Genomic DNA, 15,481 nt, shown 5'->3' on the forward strand with positions numbered 1-15,481 from the left:
ATGCCCTGCCAGGAGCGGGCATCGCATTGCGCATGCGCCCGCTACGAATTTGACCGCGCAGCTGCAGTGGAAAAGGAGAGAGGAGGAGAGTAAACGGGCGGGCAGAGGCACACGGAGGGCGGGGTTATGAGCCGTTGAGGAGGTGCTGCCTGGGGCTCGGAGGATTGAGACGCCGCCCTGGGCACTTGAGAGGGCTCATTTACATAATGTTAAAAGTTCATTTTCGGCTAAAAGAAAACTCCGTTACATACAGCAAAGGTACCGTTTTTAAGTTCTGGGTGGCACATATACGCTAGTTGATCAGTCTAATATGCCCAAATGTGGTGACAGACTCCCTTTAACTACTTCACATCTGGGCCATTTCCCCCTTCCTGACCAGGCCTAATTTTGCAAATCTGACATATCTCACTTTTGTGGTAATAACTTTGGAACGCTTTTACTTATCCAAGCCATTCTGAGATTGTTTTCTCGTGACACATTGTACTTTATGACAGTGGTAAATTTGAGCCAATAATATTTCACTGTTATTTATAAAATAATCCCAAAATTAAGAAAAATTAAGAAAAATTCTCAATTTAAAAAATTTCTATTTCTCTGCTTTTAAAAAAGAAAGTGATGCCTCAAAATATTTATTACTTAAAGGGACACTGACAGGCCCAATAAGCATATTTAGCTATATATGCATGCACAGGTCTTCTAAAGTGTATTAAAATCATATAAGTATACCCCCTGTCCACCTTATAAATACAGCAAACTGATGTTTTATAACCTGGTAGAATCGTCTTTCTGCCCAAGGGGCGGCGTTTCAGCTTCACTTGCGCCCAGCCAGCTGCCCCCAACCGCTGTTTTGAAGCGCCGCCCAGCTCATCAATATTCACTTCGCTGGGCAGCTTCTGCTGTCATCGACTTTACAAGATCCGGCGCATGCCCAGTAGAAAGCTATGGGCATCGGACATTTCATCTTCAGCGCATGCGCCCGGCACCCTCACTGGCCGGGATCACATCGCGCCTGCATCCACTCTGCTTCTTAGAGGCCGCTTCAGCCTCTGCGTTCTGCGCCTGCGCCGGGCACTCTTCAGAGCAGTCGGGGACAGCAGAAGCCGCCCAGCGAAGTGAATATTGATGAGCTGGGCGGCGCTTCAAAACGGCGGTTGGGGGCGGCTGGCTGGGCAGAAGTGGAGATGAAACGCCGCCCCTTGGGCAGAAAGACGATTCTACCAGGTTATAAAACATCAGTTTACTTTATTTATAAGGTGGACAGGGGGTATACTTATATGCTTTTAATACACTTTAAAAGACCTGTGCAGTCATATATATAGCTAAATATGCTTATTGGGCCTGTCAGTGTCCCTTTAACATTTCCCATATGTCTACTTTATGTTTGCAAAATTTTGAAAATGTCATTTTATTTTTTTAGGACGTTAGAAGGCTTAGAATTTTAGAAGCAATTCTTAAAAATTTTAAGTAAATTTCCAAAACCCACTTTTTAAAGGACCAGTTCAGGTCTGAAATCACTTTGTGGGGCTTACATAGTGGATACCCCCATAAATGACCCCATTGTAGAAACTACACCCCTCAAGTTACTTAAAACTGCTTTTAGAAACTCTATACTGACGGAGTGTTCCACAGGATTGGCGCATAGCAAATGTGGTGCTAATATTCAAAAAGGGTCCAAAAACAGAGCCTGGAAACTATAGACCTGTAAGTTTAACATCTGTTGTGGGTAAACTGTTTGAAGGTTTTCTAAGAGATGCTATCTTAGAGCATCTTAACGGAAATAAGCAAATAACACCATATCAGCATGGCTTCATGAGTGATCGGTCATAACAAACTAATTTAATCAGTTTCTATGAGGAGGTAAGTTCTAGACTTGACAGCGGCGAATCAATGGATGTCGTATATCTGGACTTCTCCAAAGCATTTGACATTGTACCACATAAAAGGTTAGTATATAAAATGAGAATGCTCGGACTGGGAGAAAACGTCTGTAAGTGGGTAAGTAACTGGCTGAGTGATAGAAAACAGAGGGTGGTTATTAACGGTACATACTCAGATTGGGTCACTGTCCCTAGTGGAGTACCTCAGGGGTCAGTATTGGGCCCTATTCTCTTCAATATATTTATTAATGATCTTGTAGAAGGCTTGCATAGTAAAATATCAATTTTCGCAGATGACACTAAACTGTGTAAAGTAATTTACACTGAAGAGGACAGTATACTACTACAGAGGGATCTGGATAGACTGGAGGCTTGGGCAGATAAGTGGCAGATGAGGTTTAACACTGACAAATGTAAAGTTATGCACATGGGAAGGAATAATGCAAGTCACCCATACATACTAAATGGTAAAACACTCGGTTAGGGTCCATTCACACGTCCGTTGTTTCTTTCCTGATCTGTTCCGTTTTTTGCGGAACAGATCTGGACCCATTCATTTTCAATGGGTCCTGAAAAAAAACAGACAGCTCAATGTCTGATTTTTTTTCAGGACCCATTGAAAATGAATGGGTCCAGATCTGTTCCGCAAAAAACGGAACAGATCAGGAAAGAAACAACGGACGTGTGAATGGACCCTAACACTGACATGGAAAAGGATCTAGGAATTTTAATAAACAGCAAACTAAGCTGCAAAAACCAGTGTCAGGCAGCTGCTGCCAAGGCCAATAAGATAATGGGTTGCATCAAAAGGGGCATAGATGCCTGTGATGAGAACATAGTCCTACCACTTTACAAATCGCTAGTCAGACCACACATTGAGTACTGTGTACAGTTCTGGGCTCCTGTGAACAAGGCAGACATAGCAGAGCTGGAGAGGGTCCAGAGGAGGGCAACTAAAGTAATAACTGGAATGGGGCAACTACAGTACCCTGAAAGATTATCAAAATTAGGGTTAACACAAATTAAAAGACACCTTGGTGTCGCCATCCCTGATACTCCTGAGTGTATTTTGTTTCATGCTCCTCCAGAGAACAAACACATACGACCAATCGTGCATATCATCATTCTGGCGGCTAAAAGGTGTTTACTGAATAGCTGGCTTAAACCCCAGGTACCTTCAATGAATGAGGTATTAGAACATGTCAAAAAATGCTTTGATATGGAGAGAATAGAGGCGAACTCTGTTAGGGGTAACCGTATTGACCATTTTTTCAAAAGATGGGAGGATTTTATGATAATAGTGTATTCAGATCTGGAGTTGAAGAGCTTGATGGCACCATTTCTATCCTCGGAGTGGTATTTGAAACGAAAAGTGGCGGGGACATTAGGGAGATTACTGTCCGATTAATACATCAATTAAGTCGGGACCTGGTATACTGGAGGAAAAAAAAAGTTTGGGGGGGGGAAGGAGGGGTTATTTTCAGTTGGGGACTAGTAAAGATCAGAATTTTGATCAAGGGATCAATAATTAATGTGAAAAGCTAGGGGTCAGGTTTTTTTTTCATACAAAGAATTGGTCAGTATGAGACGGATATATTGTATCTTTATGTCAAAACTTGTCAATTTTTCATAATTCTGTAACATGCTTTTGGAATGTAAATTGATAAAAGTTAATAAAGATTATATTACAAAAAAAAAAAATTAGGGTTATTCACTTTAGAAAAAAGACGACTGAGGGGAGATCTAATTACTATGTATAAATATATCAGGGGTCAGTACAGAGATCTATCCCATCATCTATTTATCCCCAGGACTGTGACTGTGACGAGGGGACATCCTCTGCGTCTGGAGGAAAGAAGGTTTGTACACAAACATAGAAGAGCATTCTTTACGGTAAGAGCAGTGAGACTATGGAACTCTCTGCCTGAGGAGGTGGTGATAGTGAGTACAATAAAGGAATTCAAGAGGGGCCTGGATGTATTTCTGGAGTGTAAGAATATTACAGGCTATAGCTACTAGAGAGGGGTCGTTGATCCAGGGAGTTATTCTGATTGCCTGATTGGAGTCGGGAAGGAATTTTTCCCCCTTAAGTGAGGAAAATTGGCTTCTACCTCACAGGGTTTGTTTTTTTTGCCTTCCTCTGGATCAACTTGCAGGATAACAGGTCGAACTGGATGGACAAATGTCTTTTTTCAGCCTTATGTACTATGTTACTATGTTTAGGTGTTCCACAAGAATTAAAGGAAAATGGAGATGACATTTCTAAATATCACTTTTTTGGCAGATTTTCCATTTTAATCCATTTTTTTCTTTAACACATCGAGGGTTAACAGCCAAACAAAACTCCATATTTATTACCCCGATTCTGCGGTTTACAGAAACACACATGTGGTCGTAAACTGATGTAAGGGAACACGGCAGGGCACAGAAGAAAAGGAGCGCCTTATGGTTTTTGGAAGGCAGATTTTGCTAAACTGGTTTTTAGATGTCCCTTTGAAGCCCCCCTGATGCACCCTTACAGTAGAAATTCCCAAAAAGTGACCTCATTTTGGAAACTAGGGGATAAGGTGCCAGTATTATTGGTACTATTTGGGGTACATACGATTTTTAATTGCTCTATATTACGTTTTTTGTGAGGCAAAAAATGGTTGTTTTAGCACAGTTTTTATTTAGATCTTTTTACAGCGTTCACCTGAGGGGTTAGGTCATGTGACATTTTTATATAGCAGATCATTACGGACGTGGCAATACATAATATGTATACTTTTTTATAAATTTTTTTACACAATAATAGCATTTTTGAAACAAAAATAAAAAGATGTTTTAGTGTCTCCCTTGTCTGAGAGTCATAGCTTTTTTTAAGCCACATTCTTATCAGTAAAATAAGGATTAAGCTATGATGAGGGTTAATAAAGAGAGCAGGGATAGGGAGCCAGTCAGCTCCCTATCTGACGGAGTACAGAGAAAATACAGATCCTGCTAGCAGAGCATCTCAGTACTGTAAAGAGAAAAGGGCTCCATGTTTTTAATAAAGACCAATTGAAAAAAACTTTTACCTTTAGCTCAAAATGAGTACAATGCTCTAATAAAAAGAATGCCCCCCCCCCCCCAAAAAAGGTGTACATAGCCTTTAAACTGCAACAAAAAGTGCACAATTTGGTGCATATCCTGTAGCTTTACAGAAATTATCTGCATCTAGCCTTGGGCATTGTGGGAAATGGGGCATGGGCTGAGTTGCAACATTTAAGACCGTACACTGGGCGCGTGATCCTAGCCTGGCGTTAGAACCCGCAATCTCTCGCTAGCGCTGTGATGAGAGATTCACATGTATGTCCTGCAGGCACTAAGTCTGGGCTAGGAACACATGCCCAATGCACAGTGCCTGATCGCGGAAGTGGCAGCCGCACGAGATCGCGGATAATCCCTTTAACTGGTCCGTCAGGTATCTATATTTTTCTATAAGAAGCAATAGCACAGCCCTTTACTGACAGCAAGCAGAGATATTAATGGTACTGAATAACACAAGTGCTATCAGAAAGCTGGAGACACCTCATTTAATAAACACTGAAGCCTCCCCCAGCATGATAATCAGGAAGTAACTGCTGCTGGGACTTGTAGTCCGACAGCCCAGCAGCTCAGGCACAGACCTGAAGTTGGACCAGGCGTACTGCAGCGCAAGCTGGTAGTTCTTCTCGCTCTCATCGCACAGGCCGCTCACACTGGAGATCAGCCGCTGGACATCTTTCTCCTGCTCTCTTTCAAAGCGGGTCCAGTGCGCCATGTCCCATACATTAGCAGGCAGCCCAGCAACCGTCACCTGACCACGGATTCGACAGCGCCGAACCAATCACCGTTCTTCACTACGTAAGACAGCAGCCAATAGTCGGTAGGGAACAGCACGTTTGCGTGAGGGGTGGAGCAACAGGAAGAGGCTTCTGTGATTGGTCAAAAAACGGTGACACTACTGAGCTGAAAAATAAACTACTTTGTCGCCATCTGCTGGAGAGAAATGTGTAGCGCGTTCCTAATAAATAAAAAAAAAGAGTCCGCAATCATTATATGTAATATTCTGCTACAGTTTTGAGAGTTTTCAGGCAGAGACAGTTCTCCTATTTGTAATAGCCCACCTTCCCATCACCGTGTTCCTGTTCTGCTAGATGAAGCGCCGGATTCGGCACATAACTTAGGGTACTTTCACGCTAGCGTTATTCTTTTCCGGTATTGAAATCCGGTTAAGGGTCTGAATACCGGAAAAAAAGGCATCAGTTTTGTCCCCATGCATTCTGAATGGAAAACAATCCGTTCAGTATGCATCAGGATGTCTTCCGTTCCGTCCCTTGTACGGTATTTGAACAGACAAAATACCGCAGCATGCTGCGTTATTGTTTCCGGACAAAATCCCAGAACACTACCGCGCTTGCATTGAAATTTATTAATGCCGGATCCAGTACCAAGTGTTCCGTAAATTGCCGCATCGCCGGATCCGGTTTTGCGGTCTGCGCATGCGCAGTTCTTTCTAGCTTTGAAAAAATGTAATACCGGATCCGTTATTCCGGATGATACCGGATAGACAGATCCGGTATTTCAATGCATAAGTCCAACGGATCCGGAAAAAAAATATTACCGTTTGCATACGTATCCGGCAGGCAGTTCCGGCAATGAAACTGCCTGCTGGATTCTTCTAACGCTAGTGTGAAAGGACCCTTAGGGTCCATTCACACGTTCGGATTGCAGATCCGCAAAACACAGACACTGGCAATGTGCGTTCCGCATTTTGTGGACCGCACATCGCCGATACTCTCATAGAAAATGCCTTTTCTTGTCCGCAATTGCGGATAAGAATAGGACATGTTCTCATTTTTTGCAGAACGGAAGAGCGGATCCGCAAATGCGGATGCGGACAGCACATTGCGGCACCATTGAAAATGAATGGGTCTGCACCTGTTCCGCAAAATTGCGGAACGGATGCGGACCCATTTTGCGGCCATGTGAATGGACCCTTAGGGTCCGGCTACACAGCTATATGTGTCACGTGACACAAAGTGGTATGGCTGCATAGTGACATGTGTCACGCGACAAGAAAGTCAGACGACATTTGATATATTGTATTTGAATGATGTCACTATAGGACATGCCAGATGTTCCGACCGTGATGCAACAGACACAAAAAAATCTGACTCGGATGGATTTTCTGTGACTGTCACATTGCAGCATGTCCCATAGTCACACCATTGAAATTCATTACATGGAATGTCGTTGCCATATAGCCATCCAGGCCTTATTGTCTGCTCATTTAGGCGGAATCCGCAAACCCTCCTTAACATCTGCCACTGGAGGGCCAAAAGGTAAATGGCTACAATGAAGAAAGAGGTCAATGTAGCTATATTATCCATCAGATCTCTAGCAGTAACTATACTAGTCACTAACCTCTGTGCAAAATAGTGGAACATACAAACTAAACTTATGCACATATGGGGTCATTTATCAAACTGGTGTAAAGTAGAACTGGCTTAGTTGCCCATAGCAACCAATCAGATTCCACCTTTCAATTTTGACAACTCCTTTAGAAAATGAAAGGTGGAATTGGATTGGTTGCTATGGGCAACTAAGCCAGTTCTACTTTACACCAGTTTGATAAATGACCCCAATAGTATTTACACGTGTGCACATTACTGTACATGCACAAGTCATGTTTGTCTATAATGGTGTACCCCCTGTGGCAGCACTGATCTATGACTATGAGCAAACTCATGGAGCAGGGTCACTGGAATAGGAAAATAAGTGTGTGTATGGTGAGGTATGCTTCATCTACATAACGGCGCTTTCACATAAGCATTATATAGACACATTTTTGTTTCTGTATTATGGCAGAAAATCCCAGTCCAATCATGGATCTACTGACCCTAAAGGTCATGTGTCCGAAGATTTGTACCTATGAAACTGTCTGACCTGCTGAAAGCCTCTGTGTTGGTCCCATGTTCCCGCATTGCTGAGAAAAATAAAGTTTTAATATATGCAAATTAGCCTCTAGGAGCAATAGGGGCGTGACTGTTACACCTAGAGATTCAGGTCTCTCTCTAACTGCCACGTCCTCTTCACTTTGACAGCGACAGGAGTGATGACATCTTCACTGCCTGGTCCGGTCTATCAGCCAGTTTCATAGGTACAAATCTGCTGACAGATGATTACGTTTTGGCCTTTGGAAAGCATGTGTGAACTTTTTTCTTTCATAGCTGCACCCATTTTTCCAGGCCTCGTCCCGTTTTGCATGGTAAACCACCCCCATCACTACACCCCCTTTTAAGACTCTCAAAGTACTTGAGTGCCAAGGTTTAGTGCGCTGAAGTGAAGCCAGCAACAGAAAGCTGAGGATCTGAGGTAGAAAGAGAGACTGGGCGCCGCCCCTCGGTGCACTTATACCCTCATTTGCATAACAAATAACAGTCTTTTTTTTCTCGGGAATGCTCAGGAATCGGGAGCTGATTTTCACAAGACATTATATTAAAATGAAGGCCAAACTACAAACCAAATGAAGAAAAGAAGGAAGGAATTAACCCCTTTGCTACCAGCGCTGTATATATACTGCGCTGGAGCGAAGTACAAACATGGCGCCCACTCGCTCGTGCAGCGGGCGCCATGGCCGGCAATAATGCTGATCGCGGTCATTTAAGCCTTTAGATGCCGTGATCAAGTGAGATCACGGCATCTAAAGGGTGAAAACCCAGAAAGAGAGACCCAGGGCATTTAAGCTGCACTTCTTATTTTGGCCAGCAGGTGGCAGGCCAACAGAAGAAATAAGCAATTCTGAACAATTAACGAATCTAAAAAATCCATGATTGTTCAGATTTTGAAAAAACATTGGATTTCGTAAGCTCAAATACGAGCTTCAAAATAAAAAAAAGTAAAAAAAAAAAACGTAAAAAGTATTAAAAAAAACTAAATTTAAATCATACTTTCCGTATAATAAAAAATAAATAAATAAAAAAAATTTCACCACGACCAAAAACACCCATACTATTAAAATATAAAAATATTTTTCAAATACGGTGAATGGCCATTTTTTCATAGCTTCCCTTACCCCAAAAAAGTTATAAAATTTGATCAAAAAGTCACACACACTCCAAAATGGTATCAATAAAAACTATAGATTGTCCCGCAAAAAATGAGCCCAGCTCAGTAGATTCTACACAGCTCAGTAGATTCTACACACCAAAATTACCAGTGCACAGCATACAATTAATCAAAATATATATTCTTTATTAATTTCATATAAAAACAATAATACACAATATAAAATATAAAATCAGCAGCAGTGGGCTATACAAAGAAAAAAGCACAGTAAATACACTGCATGTCCAAAAAATCATTCGCCACCTGGATTTAACTAAGCAAATAGTTATGAGCCTCCTATTGGATAATTACTGCATGGGCGATTATCTTTCAGCTGGCAATAAGTTATTTAACCCCAACTGGTGCAATGAGTTACTTCTCATTTCTTAAACAACCATGTCGAAAGACACATCTCGTAGTCGTGGAAAAGATGTTAGTCTGTTTGAGAAGGGTCAAATCGTTGGCATGCATCAAGCAGAGAAAACATCTAAGGAGATTGCAGAAACTACTAAAATTGGGTTAAGGACTGTCCAACGCATTATTAAAAACTGGAAGGATAGTGGGGACCCATTGTATTCGAGGAAGAAATGTGGCGGGGAAAAAATCCTGAACGATCGTGATTGGCGATCACTTAAACGTTTGGTGAAATCAAATCGAAGAAAAACAACAGTAGAACTCAGGGCTATGTTTAATAGTGAAAGTAAGAGCATTTCCACACACACAATGCGAAGGGAACTCAAGGGGTTGGGACTGAACAGCTGTGTAGCCGTAGGAAAACCACTAATCAGTGAGGCAAACCAGAAAAAAAAGGCTTCAATTTGCTAGGGAGCATAAAGATTGGACTCTGGAGCAATGGAAGAAGGTCATGTGGTCTGATGAGTCCAGATTTACCCTGTTCCAGGGTGATGGGCGCATCAGGGTAAGAAGAGAGGCAGATGAAGTGATGCACCCATCATGCCTAGTGCCTACTGTACATGCCTGTGGGGGCAGTGCTATGATCTGGGGTTGCTGCAGTTGGTCAGGTCTAGGTTCAGCAACAGTATGTGCTCCAAGAATGAGGTCAGCTGACTACCTGAACATACTGAATGACCAGGTTATTCCATCAATGGATTTGTTCCCTGACGACACGGGCATTTTCCAAGATGACAATGCCAGGATTCATCGGGCTCAAATTGTGAAAGATTTTCACTCATGGATTGGCCTCCACAGAGTCCAGACCTTAACCCCATTGAGAATCTTTGGGATGTGCTGGAGAAGGCTTTGCGCAGCAGTCAGACTCTACCATCATCAATGCAAGATCTTGGTGAAAAATTAATGCAACACTGGATGGAAATAAATCTTGTGACATTGCAGAAGCTTTTCAAAACAATGCCACAGCGAATGCGTGCCGTAATCAAAGCTAAAGGCGGTCCAACGAAATATTAGAGTGTGTGACCCTTTTTTTTTTGGTGGCGACTTTTTTTTTGGACAGACAGTGTATAACTATAAAAAGTTATGGGGGCCAGAATGTGGTGATATAAAAAAAAAAAATTTCCTCTAAGTAAATTATTTTTTTTACACTATTTAGACATAAAAACCCTATACATTTGTGGTATTGTTATAATCGTACTAACCCAGAGAAAGAAGGGCATGGGTCAGTATTTCCGCAAAGGGAACCCGGTGGGAACAAAACCCTTAAAACGGTGGAGGATTTGCATTTTTATTCCCTCTTCCCACTACATTGTATGCCAAATTAAATGGTGGCATTAGAAAGTACAACTTGTACCGCAAAAAATAAGCCCTCATACAAGAATGTGAACGGAAAAAAAAAAAGCTCAAGGAAGATAGGAAAGAAAAATGAAAACTCAAAAATGAAAAAACCTCCGGCATCCTAAGGGTTAAAAGTTATTCTACAGTTGTAAATGTTGTAAATGTATCACCAGCTGAGCTTCTTCACAGACCTTTAGCGCTGCATACCGTTCACGCGCTGTGAGACAAAACTGTGAATTTTATCACTGCATACAATTGCTTCTCTTCATGTTAATTGCCTTTTTATTAAAAGATATAAAACTGATGTAAATTACTGCATGCTACATAATGCCTGATACCACTGTACAGATTCACATGCTGAATAAACAGCTATGTCTTGATATGCAGATAAGGACTAGTGCTTAGTAGGAGAGACTCTGCCAGAGTGCACAAGTGACCAAAAGAAGATGCTGAGACAAAGATACTCTGCCACAGACTGAGTCACTATACAGACAGATACCATATTTTTTGCCCTATAAGACGCACCTAGGTTTTAGAGGAGGACAAAAGGAAAAAATATTTTTGATTGTACATCAGGTCAGACCACAAATCAGACCCCCAATGTTAATCAGACCTCAGCTAACAGCCCCAATCAGACCCTCAATGTTAATAAGGCCCCAACAAGACCTCAGATCAGATCCCCAATCAGACCTCAGCTCAGACCCCAATGTGATTGACCCCCAATCAGACCTCAGATAAGATCCCCATGCCTCATATCAGCCCACATTGCCACATATCAGCCCCCATTGCGTCTCATATCAGCCCCCAGCAGCCCCCATTGCCTTTGATTTTAGCCCCCATTGCCTCAAATCATCCCCCAGCAGCCCCATATTGTCCCAAATCATGCCCCAGCAGCCCCATATTGCCTCAGATTACCCCCCCAGCAGCCTCATAGTGCGCATAGTGCCTCACATTACCCCCCAGCAGCCCCATAGTGCCTCATATTACCCCCCCCAGCAGCCCCATACTGCCTCATATTACCCCCGAGCAGTCTCATAGTGCTCATAGTGCCTCATATTACCCCTCCAGCGGCCCCATAGTGCCTCATATTACCCCCCCAGCAGCCCCATAGTGCCTCAGATTACATCCTCCAGCAGCCCCATAGTGCCTCATGTTTTATAAAATAAAAAACCCAGCGTGAGGTCACATAGTGCTCATAGTGCCTCAAATCATCCCCCAGCAGCCCCATATTGTCCCAAATCATGCCCCAGCAGCCCCATATTGCCTCAGATTACCCCCCCAGCAGCCTCATAGTGCGCATAGTGCCTCACATTACCCCCCAGCAGCCCCATAGTGCCTCATATTACCCCCCCCAGCAGCCCCATACTGCCTCATATTACCCCCGAGCAGTCTCATAGTGCTCATAGTGCCTCATATTACCCCTCCAGCGGCCCCATAGTGCCTCATATTACCCCCCCAGCAGCCCCATAGTGCCTCATATTACCCCCCCAGCAGCCTCATAGTGCTCATAGTGCCTCATATTACCCCTCCCAGCAGCCCCATAGTGCCTCAGATTACATCCTCCAGCAGCCCCATAGTGCCTCATGTTTTATAAAATAAAAAACCCAGCGTGAGGTCACAGTGCACCCTCACTCTGTGAACAGCCTTGCACAGCCGACAGCCGAGGACCAGGAAGCGGTGAGTACAGAGCCTTCACCGCTTCCTGGTCCTCTGGTGCTAATGAAGCGCTTCCATAATGGAAGTGCTTCATTAGTATTCGCCCCATAAGACGCAGGGGCATTTCCAGGGGGGGGGGGGGGGGAATTGCCCCTGCGTCTTGCATTTGCATTTGCGAGGCTCTTTGGAAAGGGTTAATGGAAAGGGTTAATGAATACTGAGAGACTTTTGGGACTTTGAATAAGAAGCTGGTATTTTTCCAGACTGTGGGCCTCAAGCCTTTGGCAAGGTTACCAACCTTCTAAGAGAGAGAGGGATAGCTAGCTCAGGCCTATCCTCATCATCAAACCCTTCTTCTGCCAGGGAGGAGACTGGAGAAGCCAGCCCTATGCCTCACCTGTATTGTTTTGCACCTGAATTCCTCCAGTAATGAAGCACACTGGTTTACTACAGACCCTGACTCTCTGAACTTATTTCCCATTTGGGTGCACCACGCCTTAGCAGCAACATGTGGTGACACCTCGGCGGTGTTCGGAGGACCCAGCATAGCGTTGGGGCCACCCCAAACCCAGCCACTGAAAGTGTATCTAGAAGAATTGATGCTGTTTTGAAGGTAAATGGTGGTCACACCAAATATTAATTTTGATTTCTCTTCTCTTCATTCCCTTTGCATTTTGTTAATTGATAAAAATAAACTATTAACACTTCAAAAAAAATGTTTTACTTTTTATTTGCTGTGCAGCATTTTTTCCACCTAGCATTTCTTCCTACCCACCTCAAAAATTCTGCACAGTGCTTGAGGAGCTCTGTAGTTGGATTTCATCAGCCAAGTAAGTCTGGCTCTGCCTGTGAGAGAGACAGATGTCTGTGAGACTGTGTGAAACTCAAGTCAGAAAAGAGCAGTTTTTTCCAGGAAAAATACATACTGCAATTCCTGTGGTGTTGTGAAGCTGTCAAAGAACAGCGATTGTGCCAGAAGACTTGCCCTGACGGAAAGAGAACAGATATCCATAGACTGTCTCGGATCACAAGGTTGTGCGCATTAGCAAAGCTACGTTTGTTTAGGGCAAAAGACTACTATGGAGAGGGAACTGCTAAGAGTGCCCGCCACATTTCTATAATGCACTGGCCAACTGTTTGTTGATTTGCACCCCTCAGCCCGGGACATCAGTTCTGATTGTTAGAGTGTTGCATGCCTATGATCCTCTTGGAAAGTGTTTAGTATGAGACTCAGGGACTACTACTACCATCACTGCTGCCTAAACACAGCTATTGGGAAAAGTGAACTCTGTGAAATACCTCAGAACTGTGCCTGTTGCTGCTGTTTATACTTTAAGTCTCATCATCCTTAGTAAAGTGCCTTGTTATCACTAAATTGCCCCTGGTTATTGACTCCACAATAGGTCCACTGGCCCCTGCACCTGCCCTCCTGCCTTTCACCCTGCCAACTGATCACAATCAAGGGCACCCCAAATACCAACAGGCAGGAGTCCCAATACCAGGGAGTGCACCGAGGGAAGAAAGGGTGTGCCATCCATTAACTGCATAGATCCAGGGAGCGCAAGAATGGAGATTGCCACAGTGAACTGTGAGTACTTGGCCTCGTCCCTACGAGAGTCCCTGAGAGCCATCATCCTTGTAGATGCCTCTGAGGCAGAGAACTGAGACCAAGCGTTAAGAGAGCAGTTCATAACAGGTGCTGCTACAGAGACTCAGAAAAGTCAATTAAAGATGTCTCCACAACACTCAATCACCCCTTCTTGGACTTGGACTGGTTGTCAGCATCCTAGGGATGAACCACAGGCCTGAACCTGCCAAGAGTGTTAATTCATCACCTAACCTGCATCCTGTACCAGCAGAAATCACCCATGCCATCAATCAAGTTCCTGTTCCAGACACAGTCACTGCCCTAACTGACCAAGTCTTCCTTCTAACCGAAAGCATGTAGAAGTTAGGGAAGCATCCACTGGCAGATAGAGAAGCCCTGAAAACTACCATTGACTCCAGGTAGGCTGCCTACAAACCGATATGATGAGCAAAGTATACCTATCTGCCACACAGATATGCTAGTAGTTAAAAGTGTGTGCACTATAGCAATAGATGCAAACATAACATACGGACTAAGCCCTCACTCTAATGATAAAATCTCAGACTCTTAGCCAATATATTTTGATCAAAACATCTGTGCCCACCTACCCAGTGCCACGGTGGTCTCAGTCAGGCAGGTCCTGCTCTAAACCTACCTATGCCGTTATGCATCTATATTCAGGAGAGCAGACCCTGCACATATATTGGCTAAGAGTCTAAGATTGTATCATTAGAGTGAGAGCTTGCATCTATTGCTATAGTGCATTATTTTCCGTGGCTCTATAAATGTAGCCATGCACATCCGCATATTTACCATCATATCGTGCATCTTTTGTATCTTTTTCCCCCCGTGATTTAGTTAAAAGGGCATCCCCCCAAGGCCAGGGACTGTACCTTGGGAGGAAGAATTTTAGGTCCAGAAGAACCAGGTTTGATACCCAGGTATATGGGACCCTATCCTGAAGTGGTCCTCCGTATGAATGAAGTCACTACCATTCAACAAGCTGCATGAAAAATATTGGGACAGTCAACAACTAATGCAACCACCAGAATCCTGGGTGAACATTATGGCCAGTAATGGCAAGCCTGTACCTGTGGATAGGTACTGGGAAGTGACTCTACAAGTCGGAGAAACCAGACTCCCACAACAAGGTGTCCATTGTCGTGCAAATCCAAGACAATAACACCTCTACAGTTGTTATACTTGGCATGAAAGTTCTTAGAAATTGCTATGGAGAAATGCACTACACCGGTCTTTGCCTACAGCTCTTTACTGAACCAGGAAAGTGACCCAGCAGACTATTAGAATACTGTCTCCTCAACAAAAGTTTGGTAATCTCAAAGATACACAGCCAGTAGTGTTCTAACCTGGCACAGAGACTCTGCTGTGGTGCCTTACCTGTATGGGCACCCAAGGTCAATACTACCAAGCCTTAGTGGAACCCATCCACCTGGAAGAGCCTTCTGGTCTTAGCAGCAAGGTGCCTAATGACAGTCTCCCA

At 43.6% G+C, this 15,481-nt stretch overlaps 1 protein-coding gene across 1 annotated transcript in view; it reads right to left on the reverse strand.

Moving 5' to 3' along the window:
- Positions 1 to 5,703, reverse strand: part of TUBGCP5 (tubulin gamma complex associated protein 5) — a 78,973-nt gene extending 73,270 nt beyond the window's left edge. The window contains exon 1 of the mRNA XM_040425143.1: positions 5,525 to 5,703. Within this exon, the coding sequence (XP_040281077.1) occupies positions 5,525 to 5,658 (134 nt within the window). The 5' untranslated portion in view covers positions 5,659 to 5,703. The remainder of the gene's footprint in view (positions 1 to 5,524) is intronic.
- Between the last annotated feature and the right edge of the window lie 9,778 nt (positions 5,704 to 15,481).

This window comes from Bufo bufo, chromosome 3 (genome assembly GCF_905171765.1).
Source record: "Bufo bufo chromosome 3, aBufBuf1.1, whole genome shotgun sequence".
NCBI classification, from domain to species: Eukaryota; Metazoa; Chordata; class Amphibia; order Anura; family Bufonidae; genus Bufo; species Bufo bufo.